Raw genomic sequence first — 22,059 nt, 5'->3', positions numbered from 1 at the left:
GGCCAACTGTGCAGTTAGTCTTGGACCGACAGCTTGAAAACCATACCAGGCGTGTGGCCGTGTGTGCCCAGTCTCCAGAGGAGAATAGAGGAGAAGGAACTGTGGCATGATCATCACTCCTGGGGAATGCTTTTTCATTTTATTTCTGTCTCTCCCTGTCTCTCTCCTGTGAGTACATGAGCCCTATAGCATTTTTTTTTTAAAGGTGAGGATTCAATCTGTCAAATGCTGATGATTGGTCAAGTAAGTTGACAACTGAGAATTGATCACTGGACTCAGCAACATGAATAGGTTTATTTATTTATTTATTTATTTATTTATTTATTTATTGAGACATTTTTGCTATAGGGTACATATGCTTGCTAGAGAGACAGGGAGAGAAAGAAAACAAGAAATCACCCCCCCTACCCCCCCAGGGGGAATGGCTATGCCGCAATTCCTTCTCTTCCACTCTCATCTAGGGATTTGGGGCATGCATGCACACGCTCCCAGGGTGAGTTTTAAGCTGCCAGGTCCAGGACTTGAACTGTGGTCAACTACGTGGGAGTCCAGCAATGTAGCCATTATGCCATCCGCTGGTCCCTGTGTACTTATTTTAATAGAAATTGTATTTAGATTACATCAGAATCAGCAAAATTAAACAATTAGGTAGTAATTTGACTTAAGGCCATATTAAGTTCTCTTTCTTGGCTGATCAGTGCTGCACCATGGACAACACATGAATAACCAGCCATGTTTGTGTTTCAATGACATTTGATTTACAAAATTGGACAGTTAGGCCCATGATTTTCCAATGCTTTGCTAAATAAATGCTGTTTATAGACAAAAGCATATCATTCAGTCATACTTTATACATAAAGTATGTTGAACTAGCATTAAGACATGCCCTAGAATATTAGTATTTCACTTTGTATCAACCCCTAGTCAAAACAAGTATCATACAAGGAAAAGGTGATAATATTAAGGATTCTGAGCTGGATTAACCTGATTTGGAACTTGATTACTTATTAGGTAACTATTATTGGGCTAATACTTTACATGCTTTAACTCATTTATTCTTCACAACAACCCTCTGAAGTGGGCATCCAGTCCCATTTATCACATGAGTTTACATAACTCCACCCAGGTCAACAACTGTCAGATGGCAGGAGTGACTTTCAAGCCTTCAGTCTGACTTCAGAACTTAAGTTAACCATTATTCTGTGAATGTTCAATAAACACAGAAAGGAGACACCCCCCACTCCTTTTATGCAGTGTTACTTACATTTAAATACCTGTGTCATGACTGCTTCTTAAATTTTTAGCAATTATATATATTTGAGAGCCCTTATTATGGGCTTATTCACTTCATCACTTAAATCACAGACACTAAATCTAATGTTTCATGTATAAAACAAAAAAAAAAAAAAAGAAGAAAGGGAAAAGGAAAGGGGAGACTGTTTATTTGGTAAGGGAATACTAGGTAAAAGCTTTGCCATGTGATTATGTCCTGATATTTCAATGTTTTCTTTGCATAAGTTCCAGATGTAAAAACACAAACACCAGGGAACCAGCAGTTAGCATAATGGCTATGTCACTGGACTCCCACATAGTCGACTGCAGTTTGCATCCCAGACCCGGTGGCTTAAAACTCATGCCGGGCGCATGTGCCTGCATGCCCAAGATCCTGAGAGGAGAATGGAGGAGAAGGGACTGCAGCGTGACCATCCCCCCAGGGGGTGATTTCTCGCTTTCTGTCTCTCTGTCTCTCTCTGTCTGTCTGGTGAGTGCACGCACCCTATAGCGAAAACCTCTCCAAAAAATAAAAATAAAAAAACACACAAACACCATGTCACAACACCTGAACAATTTCCTTTACTAACAATGGTTCCGTTGGACTGGTCTCATTGCTCCAAAGGAAGAAGAAGCATCTTAGATCATTTTTAGAACATTTGGGAACTTTTAGTTACAACCAGAGCTAAACTACTCGAACCAAAAACTGTATTATATCTAAAACTGAATATAATTCACTATCACCACTATCTCTGCTATTTAAATACATACAGTCAGGCCACCTGGTGGTTAAGGTGGCTGCCTCCCACATGGCTGACTGTGCAGTTCAAGTCCCAGATTTGGCAGCTTCAAAAACATGCTGGGTTCATGTGTGTGTGCCCAAAATTCCAAAAGGAGTAATGGAGAAGGGACTATAGTGTTACCATCTTCATGACGGATACTTTCTCAGTTTCTCTCTCCATATGCCTTTCTCAGTCTCTCTTCAGTGAGTGCAAAAGCCCTATTGCAAATTTAAAAAGAAAGAGAAAAATACAGCCAGAAGAGACAACTACTATTTAAGACTGAAACCTGGGACCAGCAGGTGACATGGTGGTTAAGGTGCTGGACTCCCACATGGCCCATCATGGTTCAAGTCCGGACTCGGAGGCTTGCTTTCCTACTTTCCCTTTCTTTCTCTCTCTGTCTCTCTGGTCAAATTAAACACATAATGATGATAATAAATAAAATAAAATAATAATTTTTTTCAAAGGCTGAAGCCCAACACTTGAGATAACCATGAATATCAATAGTCTAATATAATATGATTAGAAGTTGACTTATAAATGACTCCAAATTGGTATGAGGTCGCTGGTTTTAGCACATTTCTTATATCCCCTTCCCCTCAGACAACTCTCACTTCCCATTGCTCTTTAAGGAGTTACCCTCCAGAAGCTTCTATCACCAGCCAAACTCCCAATTCTAATCTGGTATAACCCGCAATGATTTTGAAGAGAACAAGAAACTAGTGAAAAAGAAAAAAAACAATAGCCAGGAGCTGAACTGACCCTAGCAGCTAGGTCACGGTGCTGAAGATAAACAATTTCACAGATCATCCGCATCAGACAAGGCCACTGTGTGACTGTGATGGAGCAAGACAAAAGCAAGTCCAGTAAATAATCATGTCTGAGGAAACGGTCAAGCATCCTCCTAGACTGTAAAACAAATGACAGCTACTTTTTTTTTAGCCAATTACTACCATGTCTGACTCTTATTTTCCTCAAATTTTAGATGAGATTTATTAAAATACAGTCTTAAAATCATCCTCCTCTTCCTTTTAGTATTCAATCCAAAGCCAACCCCCACTTTCTTGAATGCTTTCCCAATCACCTAAAACAATTCCAAATCCTTTGAAAAATCTTATCTTGCCCCTTACTAGGGCCTATATGATGGTTTCTGCCCCAAAGCTTTATGTTTTAAAACTTGATGTTGAGAGGTGGTGATGTCCAGTGGGTGGTGACTGAATCACGATGTTTACATCCAGGAAGCAGTACTTTCATGAATGGATTAACAATGTCTCAGGAGACCCAGTGAGTTCTAGTTCTCTCGAGACATAGTTCTGGTAAGAGACGGCTACTGTAAAAGAAAGAAGTTGGCCGCAGCTGTCACTCTCTTTGCATGTGCTTGCCATCCTCTGTGCTTCATCAGCCATCTGTAAGCCTTTGCCATTTTGTGATGCCTTTGGACTTCCTAGTCACCAGAATGCTCAGTAAAAATAAACTTCCCTTCTCTTAAAGTCACTGAGTCTCAGGTATGTACTGCTAGCAACCCGGAAACAGAGTAAGACAATCCTCTTTCTGAATCATTTTCAGTTCCCCATGATATGTGGTTGCCCTCCCTGAAATAAGTCAATACATCTTTGTTCAACTATCGTGGAGTCCTCTTTGATCCTTGCTGGAGGGCATTCATGCTAGTTTCCTTTATTTTAACCCCCATTTTAAGGTAATATTTTTAAGTGAGAGTTTAGAGATGGATATATATTCAGTAATGGAGTCGAATCGATTTGGTTTTAACAACCATTTTCTTGACTAAGAAGAAGTGTCTTTTGCTAATGTCTGGCTTGATTTTGCTGAGAGCAGAAGTCACTGGGTGTCAGAACCAAAATAAGTGCGATATTACTATAAATATAAACAACAAGTTTTTCCAGATCACAATCCATCCTATGTAATAATATACCATGTATACACTAGATTTATAACTAACCAGATACTTGTTGTAGCATAGTTGTCATGCTATATATAGAGCAAAATTGTACATACATAAAGAATATGTTAAAATAATTTTATTAGCATTGCTTGTATTATACACATTGTATACAGTACCTTGTCCCCTTTAATTGACAGGCCTTGTAATCCTTGTGGACCAATTGGTCCTTCAGAACCTTTTTCACCCTGAAAGTTCATGAAATGGATGTAAGTGCATTAATAAAAATCAGGAGCTTAAAAGAATTTTCTGGGAATTAAGGTGGCTGGATCTCACATGGCCAACTTGTGGTTCAAGTCCAAGACTAGTGGCTTGAAAAAACATGCCAGGCACACATGCTCATGCATGTGTGCATGGGTGCCCAAAATCCCAAAAGGAGAATGGGGGAGAAGGGATTGCAGCATGGCCATCCCCCTGAGAGATTACTCACTGACCCAGCCCCTATCTCTCTCTGGAGACCTGCCCCTAAGGCAAGTTGAAAATAAATTTTAAAATAAGTGAGTTTTCTTTATAATAACTATGAGTTATGCTTCAAACTTATTTTTAAAATCAAGCACTCAAATTCACTACTCACTGTAAATGGGTAATTTTGACTCTAAGATCTGCAACTTGCAAAAAATTAGCCATAATATTTAAACAGGAAGGAGTCTGTCCAAATAGAACACATATGTAGCATCGCTGAAGCTGGAAAACAGCTCAGTTCCCAATTTAAACAGAAATATCTGGAGATGAAGAATGTAATCAATCACAAAGTACAGCTAACTGGATCAAGCCTCCTTTTCCTCAATATTGCTGAACTCGTATACATCGCATAAGGAAAATTTGTCTCTCACTTTATTAAATGAAGTAAAATTTTCCAGAATTAGATTATTTATTAAATGTTTTGTTTCTTAGTTTATAAACATTCAATGAAAATTTATGTCTACAAGGATTCATGGAAAATCTTCTTGGAAGTGCTTCCATAGTAACATGAATTATGTGAATAGCTCTGAATTTAACATAATATCAATGAAATCATAATATTTACATGAAAAACAAACCATAAAATTAATCAGAAGTGACATTAATTAAATTAATTTATTATAACAAAGAGTACAATCAAAGAGCATTTGGAATTGGGCCAGCAGGTGACATAGTAGTTATGATTCCCACATGGCTGACCACAGTTCAAAACCCAGAGCCAGAGGCTTGAAAATCATGCAGGGTACATGTGCATCCATGCCCAAAATTCCAACAGGAGAATGGAGGAGAAAGTATTGCAGTGCGAACATCGCCCCTGGGGGTGATTTCTTAGTCTCTCTCACTCCATCTCTCTTCTCTCTGGCAAGCACATGCACCCTACAGCAAAAATCTCCCTCCTCAAAAAAAAAAAGATGCCAAAAATGTATCTTTACTTACTCATATCTTGTTGATACTGCTCACAATATTTTGAAAAACCATATCCTACATGGCCCTTGGCAAGCATGCCATAGATTGTGGGTATACTGCCTAGGCCAGAGGATAGCAAACTATAGCCCTTCAGCCAAATCCTGCCCACTACCCGTTTTTTGTGAGTCCAGTTTTATTAGAACATTCACACTTATTCTCTTATATATGGTTTATAGCTTATTTCAAACTATAACAACAGAGTTAAGTAGTTGTAACAGATATCATTATGGCTCAGAAAGCCTAAAGATTTGCTATCTGGCCCCTTGCAGATAAAGTTTGCTAACTTACAGTGTAGAAAAAACTTTATATGCAGGAAGTAGAAGGAATGCTTAAATCCTTAACTTGCGGGTAAAAGGCTTTTTATGATAAAATTTTCTTTCTTGCTATTTTGATGGCAATACTGTTACAGTGTGGTTTCTTATCTATGTTTTACAAAACAGTGCTGAGCAAAGCATTGCCATAGCCACACTCAATAATTTAACTTCTGGGCATAAAGATGCTATTTATCACTGTGGCTTTAATGACTATAAACTAAGGGATTTCCGATTTCAGGAACTAATTACATAAAGTAGAAGTCTGTTGATTACTTTTCATTGCAAATTTCACTGTACTTTCACATAAAGGGAAAATGTGTATATTCCTTAATTTAATAGAGTAAAGATAGTCAGGAAAATACTTACGTTCTAGTAATTGGCTAGGACACATTTTTAAAATTTGTCATTTATGACAATGCCAAACAAAGCACTTGTGCCTAGTATAGAAGGTATCGTTACCTTTGGTCCCGGAAATCCTTCTCCAGGTAGGCCCCTCTCTCCTGGTGCTCCTTCAGAACCACGAGGACCCTAGTTACCATAGGAGGAAATACAGAATAGTAGGAGCCAAAGAAAGAAAAAAGGAAGTGAGAAAATAGGGAAGAGAAGGGAAGAAAGAAAATGGTTATATTTCAGTTCACATGGACTTCAGTCTTCAGTGGAACTCCTTCTAGCACACTCCATATGATCAACTGAGTTATAGAGTTGTGAAGAATAATACTAATTGTATTGAACACTCATTCCATTTGATTGGCATCATATCTTCTATTCTAGTGTCCTCAAATTAGAAGAAAATAGAAATTAAGTAACACTTCAGAATAAGGATTAGGAAATAAATCCTATGAGAAATGGCTTAACATCTAGGACTTTGCAGCCAAGGAAGGAGGCAGAGAGATTTCTTAATTTAAGGAACAGACGAGCCTTGATAGAAATCACTGCATAGTTGTTTGAAAGCACTACATACTGCTTACATAGGTTTTAATTTCTGTTCCAATAAATTCAATTTAAAATTCAATTTCAGAGGTTAAACCCCCTGGCAGTTTTATGCACAAACTGAAATGCTGATAGGATCATTAAGGGGACACATGGTCTCTAATCTCAATAATTAAAAATGAGAAGTCCATGCAACTATCACTCATACTATAAAAGAAAATATTTTACACAAATTAAGAAAAACAATGTAGTCTTAGGCTTTGAGGTGGACTGGCAGAAAATGTACTAATTGAAAAGTAGGAAACTGCAGTGAACTTATCATTTAAACCAGATCTTACTTTATTTGTTTGCCAGGGAGCACATGTGCTTGCTAGAGACAGAGAGAAAGGGAGGAAACACCTACCTATGGGGCATGGCCATATCACAGACCTTCTCCATTTCTCCATCACGTTAGGATTTGGGGCACACATGCACACGTGCCTGCCATGATTTTTAAGCCACAACTGCTGGGATTTGAACCTCGGTCAGCCATAGGGATCTGGCTCCCTTACCCACTAGGCAATGGGGACAGCCCAAACCAGGAATTTTCAAAGACTACAATTTTTCCCTTTCTTTCCTTTTTACCTAGAAAGCAAAAAGGTAGAGAAAGCACTAGCAAGAGTCTTAGAAGAACAATTGGGAGCTTTCCCTGTAATGAACCCAAACAGATCATTAGGGTTCACTTGCCATGGAAGGAAACCTATGATGAAACAAAGTCTACTGTGTTTCTTACAAGTCTCAAAGACAGAATATTGAAGACCATCTGAGTGATCTTTGGGCTTGAAATATTGGGTTGTCAGAAAAGTCATGATATATTGTTTCTATGCAAAAATGTGTCATGACCTTTCTCACAACCCAATACAATAATTCAAGATGATTTAAGAGATGCTTTTCACTCAGGGTTAGCAGGTGGTGCAGTGTGAAGGCACTGGATTCTCACATGGCATACTATGGTTTGAGTCCTGGACCCTGCAACATAAGAATCATGCCCAGCATATGTGCATGTGTGTTCAAAATCCCATCAGCATGGGGATTGCTGCATGGCCATCCTCCCTGAAGAGTGATTTCCCACTTTCCTTCTCTCTGTCTCTCTCTGGCAAATGCATGTGCCCTATAGCAAAAACCTAAAAACAATTTAAAAATTAAAAAAAGAATTAAGAGATGCTTTTCACTCATGTGAGCTAGGATGCAGTGTTACACTCATCAATAATGGATCACAGTTATAGATCCATAGTTAGAAAGCCAATTGTATTCCAGTGGGTTTTTTTTTTTTGAGGGAGGGGGCCTTTCCCTAATATTGTATATTTTAAAAGATAGTCATCATTAACATTTATACATAGCCACTTAGTAAAGACTTTAATTAAAAAGAAAAGGCTGGCTGGGACCAGCAGTTGGCATAATGGCTATGTAGCTGGACTCCCATATAATGGACCACGGTTTGAGTCCTGGATGGTGGCTTAAATTCACACCGGGCACATGTGCATGTGTGCCCAAGATCCCAAGAGGAGAATGGAGGAGAAAGGGACTGCGGCGTGGCCATCCCCCCCCCAGGGGGGGGTGCTTTCTCACTTTCTGTCTCTCTTTCTGGTGAGTGCACACGCCCTATAGCAAAAAAAAAAAAAAAAAAAAAAAAAAAAAAAAAAAAAGAGAAAGAAAAAAGAAAAGAAAAGGCTAACACCTAATTCAATTTACATTGCAATGCGTGGGATGCTAGGCTTTTAACACTCCAAAACCTTAATCAGAACATTAATATCCATGACAGCTTACTCTAACAGCAGAGCAATTATCAATAGCTAGGGGAAAAAGAAATTCGAGGTTGAAAACTATATTCAAACGAAACTGAAAAGTCCCAAGCTAACATACACATTTTAACAAAGAAAATAGTGACAAATTTCTCTTCTCTAATCACATGACAGATACAAAACAACACACACACAATTTACATTAAACATAACTAAGATCTTTTTCCAGTTCGTTTAATTTTTTAAAATTTTTTTAACCAAATGATTCGATACATTAAATACATTTACCAAAGTATTTACCAAATATAGGTGGAAAGCACTATGCTATATTCTAGAAATGGCAGACAGAATGTTCACTGTCTTATGGAGATTACAGTCTCGTATGAGAGTCAAAAGCAGATTCTGGTGTCATTTGGATTGAAAATCAAATCCCAGCTTTGCTACAGATCAGCAGTATGAACTTAAATAAGTAATTCAGTCTCTAAAGTTCAGCATCCTCCTCAGAATTATGGTAATATTGATAATGCCATCAGGTGTCAACATAAATATTAAAGCAGAAAGACTTACAGTTCTTACATATTAACCACTTGATAAACAATTGCTATCACTATCAAAGTTATTCTGAGTCCTAGAATTGCTAAGAATGTCTTTCTGTGGAAATTTTACAAATAAGGTAGTCTCAGAGTGGATGGCTTGAATTAAAAAGGGATGAAACCCTGTCACTTGTGCTAACACGAACAAACCTAGAAGAAATAATGCTGAGTGAAATAAGCCAGACACTGGGAGACAAACAGCATATATTCTCACTCGTTAGTGAAAGTTAAAAGAGTCGATCACATAAAAGCAGAGAGTGAAACAATGGATACCAGAAGCTGGAAGGGTAGGGGCATAGAGACAGCTTAGCAGACACAGGAGTGCAAACAGGTAAGTGGAATAAGATCTAAAGAGTAAGTGTAGCTGGTGGCAAAACAATGAATGTTTTAAAGTGACTAGAGAAGGAGATTTCCAATGTTCACAATACAAAATAATGACAAATGTTTGAGAGCATGGTTATGTTTATTGCCCTGATTTTGTCCTTACAGATTATATTCATGTATTTAAAAACCACGTTGGGGCTGACCCATGCCTAGTGACTAAGGGAGCTAGATCCCACATTGCCAGCTGGATTTCACATGGTTAACTGAGGTTTGTATCCCAGCTCTGGCAGCCTGAAAAACATAACAGGCATGTGTATGTGCTTGCCTAAAATTCCAATGAGACAGAGAAATGAAGAAGGGATTGCAACATGACCATACCATCTTGAGGATTGCTTTCTCCACCCTTTGGCTCACTGTCTTTCTTTGGTGAGCACATGCACCCTCTGGCAATTAGAAAAAAGAAAAACCACCTGCACTCATGAATATGTGCAACCACTAAATATCAATTAAAAAGTACAATTCTGAAAAAGAAATTAAGTAATGTGGGGAAAGGCATGTTGCACACCGAATCCTCCTTTCTTCTTTACATTTTGTGAAAGTTTCTCAAAATCAAAATGGAGTTATTTATGACATTCCTGATTAAACTGAGCCATAAAGGCCATGGAGGAGGTGTTTTCTTGTGCCAGCATGCCTGCTAACTGTTTAGAGAACTCTACCAGAATCCGAACATTGCACAAAGGCCACTATAACCTAAATCAAAAACTACTTCTATGAAAATATCTACCTAGAGGCTGCCTGTTCAACCTTGAACTGATATCACTCTTGTTACTGATCCTGATAGCTAAAGAAAATTATCCCAAAACAATTAATATAATTTCCTCTCCTGCCCTCTTCTCCCTACTCACATTAACCTATGCAAGCAGGTGGCATGGTGGTTAAGACACTAGACTCCCATGTGGCCACACAGTTCAAGTCCCAGACCTGGTGTCTTTCTTTCTCTCTCTCTCGATCTCTCTCTATTTTTGGTGATCACATGAGCCCTATAGTAAATTACAAAAGAATAATATTATAAATAAAACCTGTGCAAGAATTATAAGACCTTGGTGAGCCTGAATTATGCTCATCTCACTACACTGCTCATCCCAGATGTAAATAAACTCCTTTTGCTTTGTATGTTTGACTCAGTTTACCTTTTTAACTTGACAATTTCTAAAGTATATTAGCTAAAGTGAAAGTGAAGATATTCGAAGTTTTACAGAGTCATGTGGTCAAAGCTGAACATTGAGAATTAATGATCAGGGCAATCATTTAGGAGAATTTAAAAAGTAGTTACCGGCAACCAGCAGTTAGCATAATGGCTATGTCGCTGGACTCCCATGTAGTAGACCGCGGTTCGCGTTCCAGACCCGGTGGCTTAAAACTCACACTGGGCGTGTGTGCGTGCGTGCCCAAGAACCCGAAAGGAGAATAGAGGAGAAGGGATTGCGGCATAACATACCCCCTGGGGGGTGATTTCTCGCTTTCTGTTTCTATGTCTCTCTCTCTCTTGCGAGCGCATGCGCCCTATAGTGAAAACCTCTCCAAAAAAAAAAAAAGTAGTTACCAAGGTTTAATTATGATCAAGATAATACTATACTCATAAGTATATCTTCAAGTTTCCAATTAAATAATCAGGATGGAAGATGATTATTAACCAGAGAAGAGAAATATCAGGTACTTGGATTAAATGAACTATACTTTTAATATATCAAAACAGTACAAAGAATCATCTTTAAAAAATAGAAATGGTTCTATTAAAAAAAAAAAAAAAGGAATGTCTATTCAAAGGCCATGAGAAACAACTGCAATTATGATATACTTCTTTGGCTTGTAATGAATATCTCTAATGAAAAAAAGGAACTTAATTAATTATCAATTAATAAGATCTGATCAGTGAAATGCTTTATTTGAGACATTAACAATGAAATAAGATATGATTCTTCATCATATTTATTTTACTACTTTCTTTAACAATCTCAATAGCATTAATAATCAATGAAAGTCATTTCAATATACATAGCAAGCATAAAGATGCTAAGTAATAATAAAAATTGTCTATAATCTTCAAATAGTGTCATCTATTTTTATTTTTAACCTCAAAGTAATTATAGTTCTACTTGAAAGATTTTTTTTTACTGATAGTGCTCTGAATGACCTTGCCCCCCCAGAAAAAAATCTCCCCAAGAGCCTTACCAATATATTTGTCATTAATTAGTTATATCTACCAAACTAGCACAAAAACTATGGTAATCACTAGTGGAAAGAAGATAGTTGATAGTTCAAGTTAGGTCTTGCAGCTAGAATATCAATTTAATCTATCAGCAGATTTATATTATCATGGTACTGAAAAAAGAAGACCACTAAACTTGAAACCACTTGAAATGTTTCATGCCTAGAAAATAAAGGACTGTCAGTATAACCTTGTCAGTCTTAAGGTAAGTCTTTTTTTTTTTTTCTTTTTGTAGAGGTTTTTGCTATAGAGCGCGTGCGCTCGCCAGACAGACAGAGAGAGACAGAGAGACAGAAAGCTAGAAATCTCCCCCCAGGGGGGATGGCCATGCCGCAATCCCTTCTCCTCCATTCTCCTCTTGGGATCTTGAGCACGCACGCACACGTGCCCAGTGTGAGTTAAAAGCCACCGAGTCCAGGACGTGAACCACAGTCAACTGCATGGGAGTCCAGTGACATAGCCATTATGCTAACTGCTGGTCCCAGGTAAGTCTTTATGTTATTTCTAAAGAACTCAAAGACTCGAGACCAGCAGATGGTGTAATGGTTACATCACTGGACTCCCACATGCTGACCACAGTTCAAGTCCTGGACCCAGTGGTTTTATAATCACGCTGGGTGTGCCAAAGATCCCAGGAGAAGGGAGAAGAGATTTGTGGTGTGGCCATCCCCCCCTAGGTGATACTTCTCACTTTCCAGCTCTCTGTTTCTCCAGCAAGCACACATACCCTATAGCAAAACATCTCTTTCTTATATAAGTGAGACTGAGAAAACAGGGAGACCAACAAGAATCATGAGACATAAACTTATTGTTTCAAGACACTAAGTCTTGAGGTAGTTCATCAAGTTGCAATATATAACTAAAATAGAGATTCAAAGAAGTTAGAGGTTTACTTTCAGAGCTCTATGTAGTTAATGAAAACCTAGACTGTATTACTGATACCTAGTCAATAGTCCAACATATTTTTCTCTATATGATGCTGTCCCATTAAAATTAGTCTATCCAGACATAAATCTAACCCTCAAACAACCTGTGCCATTTTGCTCACAGAACACAGCAAGGGAACACATTTCTTTTAGTATTTATTTATATGTGAGGAACTATGCAATGCAAAACTAAACTGGGAGACTGACAACCCACAATCAGCTGTTTTTTATTTGTACCTCACTGAATCATGTACTATTCTTTCCTAGGAGAACAATGATTATTTGAAAAATTAAGAAGCTTCTTATACTAAAATAGTCATGTTTTATTCATTTCCTCTCCAGATCTCTTTTGACAGATTCTTTTCTTCCTTCTCCAACAATAGTAAATTTCAAAGCATATAAAGTAGAAGCTATGAGTAACATAAGTTTTATCTTTCTATCATGATCAATCCTACTTTTTAAAGCAGGATTAGATAGTGTGCAAGGTCCTTATTACCAGCAATTTTCCTCATGGTTACAGGAAAATCAATTAAAAAAAATAGACATTAGGCCTAAATACAGATCTTATTTCCTAGGACATTTTTAAAGAATTATTTTATTTAACTTTATATGTTTATTTATTTTCATTTTACCAGAGAGGGGAAGAATGAGAGAGAGAGAGAAAAAGTAAGAAAGCAAGCCACCAGGTCCGAGACTCGAACTGTGGTTGGCCATGTGGGAGTCCAGTGCCCTTAATGCCCACGCCATCTGTCAGCCCCTTCTGAGGAAACTTTGACACATCTAGACAGATCTATAGATCTATTATATATCTGTAGCCCTAGTTCAAGTGTTGTAAAAAAATAATACTTGAGGGGTCAGCCGATGGCACAGCAGTAGAAAACATGATGCTCCGTGAGATAAACTCACAAAGGAAAGTTACAGGCTCACATGTGGAGCCCTCCCTAAGTACACCAGGCTGAGGGTGGATTGTGGCCTCAGGACCCGGTCAGGGGTGTTATGTCTCTGTCTCTCTGTTTCTCTCACTTATGGGATAAATAAACTTTTTTTAAAATAATATAACACTGGGACCAGCAGTTAGCATAATGGCTATGTCGCTGGACTCCCACATAGTCGACCATGGTTTGAGTCCCGGACCCGGTGGCTCAAAACTCACGCCGGGTGCGTGTGCGTGCGTGCTCAGGATCCCGAGAGGAGAATGGAGGAGAAGGGATTGCGGCGTGGCCATCCCCCCGGGGGGTGATTTTTCATTTTCTGTCTCTCTGTCTCTCTCTGTCTGTCTGGTGAGTGCACGCGCCCTATAGCAAAAACTTATCCAAAAAATAAAAATAAATAAATAAATAAAATAACACTGAATCTGGTCCTTGCATATGTCTTTCATTGTCCAAAAATACAAGGTGAATGAATTTGCCCATTTATTCTAACCAGAATGAACACACAGAAGTATATGATTCTTTTTATTCTATCTAGAATTTTTGTTACTTACTGGCTGTCCAGGCTCACCAACTCCAATGGGTCCTGGAGCTCCTGTTCTTCCTTCTTGGCCTCGTTCTCCCTAAGAGAAAGAAATAATAGAATAAAAATGAAGAGTCTTTAAATAAAGAGTAAACACAGCATGAAATATGCTGGAGATATCAACAAGGATAAATAGCAAAATGTCCTAACTTTTTATATTCAGAAATATTTTTAAAGTTCTGCAGGAGAAATGCCTTGAACGTAAGTGAACTAAAATTACACTGAAATGTCCATCAGCTCTTCTTCCACAAACTATTGTGCAGTAATTGGCAGGATGGACTGTGCAGCAATTCATTTTGGTTACTGAGATGACTAAGTTAACAATGCCTGTGCTGTTCCCTGCCCCTCTGCAATCATCCTGGAATGTCACGCCTTGTTCCTGCTCTGTTCCATTTTGCCTCTCCTTTAAGATCTGTTTTACACTTGATCTACTTCAGAACACTTCTCCAATCACTCTGCCAATATAAACTCCACCATCCCTGGAATCTCAATGTGCTTATTGTCGAAATGCCATCCATAGTGACACTCGGTTACATTCAGAGTGCAGTTTTGTACTAGTGTCTATTTTAGTAGCACATCAAAGTCTTATTGTCCCAACCACATAGAAAAGCCATTTAAAATCAGCACTTCTACTCTATGATGTCCTACGTGATGCCGAGCTCCCCAAGATGAATGCTTCGTGCCTTTCTAATTCTCTACAAACCCTTTGTCAGCATGTACTTGTTCAGTGTCCTGTATTCTTATTTAATAGAAGTGGTGATAGTTGATATATTAAGGTATTTCACTTCCCAACAATGCATTTGCATGTTAATGTTTAAAGTAAGTCCATGAAAACTCAACAGAACTCCATACATACTGAAGAGAGGTGGGTATTTGGAGAAAAGTAATTTTTTTCTTTCCAAAATATAAGTAACTTGTACAGGATGCCTCCTTGTGTCTATTATGATTAAGTTAAAATGTTCAGCTCATACTCCCAACCCCTACAATAAATTCAGTACTAACCAATGGACATAAATGAATGTCTTTACCTTAATACCTTGTTGTCCAATACCAGGGGCTCCTGGAGGACCATAAGGACCAGGGGGACCTGGTTCACCCTAGAGGAAGAAACAGTGATAATTAAGTCAACCCAATAGTATTTACTGAGCAGCTGTTATATTTATAGTGTTGTGATGGGGGCTTTGAGAGCAACATGGGAACCTAGTCCCTGCAGTTGTTTACAATCCAGCTAGAAAAGCAACATAGACCCAGGGTCAAATTATCTACTAGGCATAGTAGGGACAGTATCTAGGACTCACACTTTAAAAAGTCCATGGAAATATTTCCATTTTAATTTTTTAAATCAGAATTTAAAAATAAATGTAATCATGGGACCACCAGATGGCGTAATAGTTACGTCACTGGACTTCCACATAGTAGTCAACGGTGGTTTTAAGTCCCTGACCTGTCAGCTTGAAACATATGCCAAGTGTGTGTGTGTGTGTGTGTGTGTGTGTGTGCATGCGCAAGTTCCTGAGAAAAGAATGAAGAGGAAGGGATTGCAGCATGGTCATCCACCCTGGGGGGTGATTTCTCGCTTTCTGTCTCTCTTCATCCACCCTTGGGGGGTGGGGGTGGTGATTTCTCACTTTCTGTCTCCCTGTCTCTCTCTCTCCAGCGAGTACATGTGCCAAATTGCAAAAATCTCTCTAAAAAAGTAATAATAAATGTAATCACCATTCATATATAACAATGAACCCAGCCTGGATCATATTTGTCTTTATTTTAACTCAGTGATAAAGCATAATTTTTATGATTATGATTATTATTTTGGAGAGGTTTTTGCTATAGGGCACATGTGCTTGCCAGAAAGACAGAGATAGAGTGAGAAATCAGCCTCCGGGGGGGAATGGCCACGCCACAACCCTTTCTCCTCCATTCTCCTCTCGGGATCCTGGGCACGCACGCACATGTGCCCGGCGTGAGTTTTAAGCCACCAGGTCTGGGACTCAAACTACAGTCCACTACGTGGGAGTCCAGCAACATAGCCATTACACTAACTGCTGGTCCCAATTTTTATGATTTTTAATGGAGCAAAGGACCCACAAGAGTGAAAGTTGTTGGGATCTATGAAAGTCATAACTCAGCCTTCACTCATTCAGATTTCTTTATTAAATGTTCTGGCATTGGCCAGCAGGTGGTATGGAGGTTAAGGCATCCCACATGGCTGAATCCATGTTTCAAGTCCTGGTCCCAGTGACTTGAAAATCATGTCAGGTGTGTGTGTATGTGTGCCCAAAATCCCAAGAGGAGAATGGATTGTAGTGTTGCTATTCCTGGGAAAAGGGAAGTGACTTCTCATTTTTTTTCTCTCTCTGTTTTTCTCTGTCTCTCCAGAGAGTACACACACCCCATGGCAGAAATATAAAAAAACAAGTCCTGGTAGATATATTATGTTTTCTGACCAGTGGACATCTCCCCACTTACCTTCCCTGCTATAGAACTCTGATCTGTTTAAGTCAATGGACAGCTATTTCTTGCTTTTGAAGTATAGTATGAATGGAAATTAGTCTAATGCAAGGAGCTTACATTCTTTTAGCTACTGATAAGTCTAAGTTGGACACATTTCTCAGTTCTAACAAATGCAATGTGAAGGATCTTACTAGATGCAAAGGAGACACTTTTTGCCTCTACCTTTTCCTTGGTATGTGGGTATCTGATAACTATCTTCTGATCGTGGGAAGGATAATCTCTAGGATAAAAGCCAACAGTTGAAAAAAACGACATAGAAACAGTTGGAAAGAGACTAACTTCTAGATAACCTCACTAAGCTACTAATCCAGACCCGGACTATCTATGTGTTTATTCAACAATGAATATTCCTATAATTTCAACCATTATTAGTCAAAATTTGTTACTCAAAGTCAGAGAATGTTTTAATTAATACAGCCTACTATACAGAAAACCCATTATAGAATTCAAGCATTTTAGAATGGGATGAGACTACTGCACTCAAATTTCACAAGTGAGGAATCTGAATCTGAATCCAGAGAGGTTATCTGGTCTGCCCAAACCCACACCTCCATATCATTCACACAGACACAGCCCTTCAGTTCATTCAGAGTTCCGCCCTATGACAGCATGATGGGCAAAAGAGACTGGCTATTGATTTTTATTGCTTTTTATACAATGCTAACTTTTTCGATTAAAATAATGTATCTTCATAGTAAGCAATTGTTATATAATAAAAAACATACATATAAAGAAAATGTTTGTAATTGATAGAATAAACACTAGGCATTTTTGAATGTAATTATCCATCTATAACTACCATTAATTTTTGTTGTTTCCCTATAGGTTTTAATAGTACATATACCTTTCATTAATGCCAAGGAAGATTTCTAAATACTCTTGGGTTAATCAATACTCACTATTTACAATTCCATCCAACTTAAAGATAGCTCTCTTTATGCTTATATGAACAGTAAAATGGAGCATAAATACAGACCTGCCTTCTTTCAGATTAAAGGTAATAAATTTTCATTAATTTAAAAACTTCATTCATTCCAGAAGTTTGTGGTTTAAAAGAAATACATAATAGGGACTAGCAGTTAGCGTAATGGCTATGTCACTGGACTCCCACGTAGTCGACCGTGGTTCGAGTCCCAGACCCAGTGGCTTCAAGTCATGCCGGGCACATGTACATGTGTGCCCAAGATCCTGAGAAGAGAATGGAGGAGAAGGGATTGCGGCATGGCCATCCCCCCGGGGGGTGATTTCTCGCTTTCTGTCTCTCTGTCTCTCTCTGTCTTTCTGGCGGGCACATGTGCCCTGTAGCGAAAACCTCTCCAAAAAAAGAGAGAAATACATAATAACAAGAGCAATCTTCCATTGAAATGGTAGAGGCACTGCTTTAATAAAGTCTACTGACATTGATCAGTTACAAAGAGGAAAGAGAAAGGGCAAGAATAAGGGCTAGGATCACATCCACAAAATTTAAGCCCTGGCTTAAGTTGCATTAAAATAAAGAAAACTAAAGCTGGTAGGTGGCGTGTGGTTGGGGTGCTGGACTCCCACATGGTCAACTGTGGTTCAAGCTGCAGACCGGTAGCTTTCTCTCCCTCTTTCTCTCACTCTCACTCTCCGGTCAAATTGAAGAATAATAAGTGAATAAAACTAAATTTAAAAAAAAGAAAACCTACCTCAAAATTAGTCATCAGAGCTATGATCTTTTGACATTTAAGATAATTAAGTTTAAAAATGCCTATGATTTATTCTTTCAAGCACAAATCAATCCGGCAGACAAATGAACTTAAATTTTTCTCTTTAAAACCTGTGGTTGGTCCCACTCGCTATGGCGAGGCTGTAATGTAGTGTGCTGCAAGCTGGAAGTCTCATGACTGACTACAGATTTGGATTCCTAGGTTGGCCTAAAAACATGCCCAGCACACACACAGGCACTCAGGTTCATGAGGAACTGGAGAGCTGGGGAACAGGATTGCAGCATGATGAGACTGAGTCAAGAGTGACGTCTCTCTCTGTGTGTCATGCACATGCCCACACCATCAGAAAAAATAAAAAAAATGGTTCCACTGATTTTTCTATATATTGGGTCCTCAGGAAAGTCATGACACACTTTTGCATAGAAAAATATGATTATGTTTTCTGGAGCAGCCAGATGATTGCCATTCTTATTACAAAGTTCTTGGCCATAGAATTTCTGTCTATAAAATCAGAGAATAATTCTCACTAAATGTGAAGTTGTTTGCTTGATCTCAGAGTTTAATCAAGTGCTAGAGAATATCGTTTTCTAAAGATTTTAAATTTTCACTTCAAACAATCTTTTTCTTACAATTTCTTGGGCTCTCCATTCAAGCCAAACTCTGTCAGTTATACAATTCACATAGGGGCGACTGTTTGCATCACTCAGCAAATGAGTCCCAAGTATTTTCTCTGTGGAGGACCATGAAGTAACTACAGAGATTAAGACAGTCCCTAAACTTAAGGGGCTAGTTTGAGTGATAAAATGCATCATTAAGAAAAATTACTACAACAACAACAATAATAATAAGGCCCTAACTTTACTCATTCAATCCATTCTCTCTTTTCTCTGTAGTTTTGGTTCTAGTGAATGAAAAGACGATGAAATTATGCATTTAGTGAAAAAAATTGAGGACTTTTTTTGAGTAATGGGAGCTCTTTTCTACTAAGTATTTATTTGCATGCTTGATCAGAAATAAACCAAAAGAACAGGTTGGTGAGAAAGTTTCCTCTATTACCTACAAGGAATTTGTTTGGTTGTTACTCTGAGAAGTGTGAACCAGGAGAATCAATAGGAGAAACAACTATCTTACCCTTGAACCCATGAACTCTTTGGTCAAGTACCACTAGTCACTGAGAAATTTCTCGATATGAGTATTCTTTTTCAAGGGAATTGGAGAGACCTGAAGATTACAGAGGGGTCACTTTCCCTTACTGAACACAGCCCCTAAGTCACATACCTTCACATTGTGCTTGCTAAAATGTGTTTCTCAGGGGCCTGGCATCTCGATGTACGACTCATAGACCTGTGTTGGTCTATAGCTACTGTTTATTCCTCCACATTTCTCCTTTCCCTTTTCTATAGAGATCTCTGAGGTGGTGAAGCACATGGTTCTAAGTGGTAAGTATAATGTCTGGGTAAGAAAAAAGAGGGAGAGGAGTCAGAATTCTACCTGCAATGATTTTCTGGGAATTCAGCAAGATGATATAGCCCTGATTAGAATTCAAGCTTGATTCCTTTCCTAATATTATTACAGACCAACCCTCACCCACACACACACACACACACACAGAGAGAGAGAGAGAGAAAGAAAAGGAGGGAGGTAAGGAGAGAGGGAGGGAGGGAGGGGGAGGGGGGCAGAGAGAGAGATTGCATGTCCATAGTACTACTTATTATTTTTCTGCTTCATTCTCTCTCATCATCTGAGCTATTTACTATTTATAACAAAAAGGACTGTATTAAAATAGAGAGCCCCAGAGTGTCATTCTCATAACCTTCATGTGAGTGTCAGTGTGAGTATGAACACACGTGGGAGGAGCAAGGAAGTTATGTTCCTCCTCAGAAATTAAGAACACCTATGTCACAGGCTTCAAGAGCAGAGGAAGCCAGAGTTTTATCAAACCTATATTTACAAACACTTTTTACAAGTGTCTCAAACCTGACATTTTCTATTATCTCGTTTAATTTTACAACAATGATTGGAAATAGATATTTTTCATTTTATGGTATAACAATATAGTCTCCATTTTAAATTCATGCTTTTTAGCATGCATGGAATTACAAGCTGGGGAAAAAGACACAGCTTTAGTGTCATTCAGTCTAGTGGAATCCTGACTCTGTCACTCACTAACATTTTGATTCCCACAGGCAAAATGAGGATAATTATATCTACCTTGCAGGGTTATTGAGAGGATTCAAGATATTGTCTATAAAATATCTAAGCCATAACTACTCATATGATAGCTGACACCAGCCTGGTGCTCAATAAAGTCTTGGTGAATAACAATCTATGCGTATAATTGAGTATTAGGTTATATAATTAGAGGCATAAATCAGATTGTACTGGCACTTTGAAGAAGCTTACAATCTGCTGGATATATATAAAAGAAGATGCAAGCATATGAATTGACTCTAATAAAGATATTAATAGAGCACATAAGACTGTGAGGCAGCAATATTTAATTTTGTCTTAAGGAATTGTGAAAGTTTTATATAGAATAGTAAAGGAAATATTTTATCTGAATAATAAAAAAGTAGAAATCATAGATAATTTGATGGTAAAGAAAAGGAGCAAAAGTTCAAGAAGAAGAAACAGTATGAGGATAAAATGATGTAAAATGTTCTAGGGACAGCAACCAGTCCTGGGGACTCAAGGAGTCAGGGATGAGGTGATAGGGTCAAACTCTGTCCAGTGGAAATATACAGCAAGCTGCATATTTCATTTTAAATGTTCTGGTAGCCACACTAAGAAAGTTAAAAGAAGGCCAGCATGTGGCGTGGAGGTTGGGGTGCTGGATCCTACATGGCCAGCTTCATGGTTCGAGTGTTGGGCCCAGCAGATTGAGAATCACACCAGGCACATGTGTGTGCATACCCAAAATCCCAAGGGGAGAATGGAGAAGGGACAGCAGTGTAGCTATCCCTCCTAGGGGTGATTTCTCTCTTTGTCTCTGGCAAGTGTGCACACATTATAGCAAAAATTAAAAATAAAAAAGAAGAAAGTTTAAAAAAAAATATGTGACTTACAATTAATAGATTTTACCTAACCTAACCCAGTATATCAAAAATATCATTATTTCAACATGAAATAAACATTTTAAGACTAAATGTTTGAGATCCCTTGTGTATCATACACTTAGAGCATATATCTATTCAGATTAGCCACACTGCAGGTACTCAATAGTCACGTGTGGCTACTCAATCAGACAGCACAGGTTTAGAGCCCTTACAGAGGCTGGAGGCTCAAGTCAGAACCATGGACAGTACTGCCAACATTTAGGGAGGGTGGGAGTGGAAGAACACAGAATGTTTTGTGAGGAGTTGTGGGAAAAGGGAATTTTAAAATGGACCCATCATTTCCAAAGATAAACTTATAATCTTTCACTCTCAATCATCAGTTGTTCTTTATCTTAGAGAAAGGAATGGCAGTTCTTCTGTGTGCATCTAGAACAGCCATCTTAGTTTGCTACAGTGTTGCTACCAAAAAATGGAATGATTTTTAAACAGAGGGTTCTTGGCTCAGTTTGGAGGTCCAAGTCCAGGGGTCATATGTGGTGAGCATCTTACAAAGTTCTGGTTACATCACGAAGGCGAGACCAGAGCAGAATGGCTGAATCCATCCTTCTCTGTCTGCTCTGGTCTCATTTTCTCCTTTTACAAATCCACCAGAACTCAATCATGGAAACCAACCCCACAGACTTTAATCCTAATATCTTCCAAAAGGCCTCAAT

The 22,059-nt window shown here is 38.4% G+C and overlaps 1 protein-coding gene across 1 annotated transcript in view; it reads right to left on the bottom strand.

The window, feature by feature from the left end:
* The window catches only part of LOC102481117 (collagen alpha-1(XXVIII) chain), a gene marked incomplete at its 5' end in the record, with an annotated part of 182,282 nt that overhangs the window by 140,037 nt on the left and 20,186 nt on the right, over window positions 1-22,059 (bottom strand). Inside the window, 4 exons of the mRNA XM_006165543.3 lie at window positions 4,131-4,199; window positions 6,213-6,281; window positions 14,060-14,128; window positions 15,117-15,185. Coding sequence (XP_006165605.1) covers window positions 4,131-4,199; window positions 6,213-6,281; window positions 14,060-14,128; window positions 15,117-15,185 — 276 coding nt within the window. The remainder of the gene's footprint in view (window positions 1-4,130; window positions 4,200-6,212; window positions 6,282-14,059; window positions 14,129-15,116; window positions 15,186-22,059) is intronic.

This window comes from Tupaia chinensis, unplaced genomic scaffold (genome assembly GCF_000334495.1).
Source record: "Tupaia chinensis unplaced genomic scaffold, TupChi_1.0 Scaffold143951_1, whole genome shotgun sequence".
NCBI lineage: Eukaryota > Metazoa > Chordata > Mammalia > Scandentia > Tupaiidae > Tupaia > Tupaia belangeri.
The sequence above is the reverse complement of the archived record's forward strand: the minus strand, read 5'-3'. Positions and strand labels throughout refer to the sequence as shown.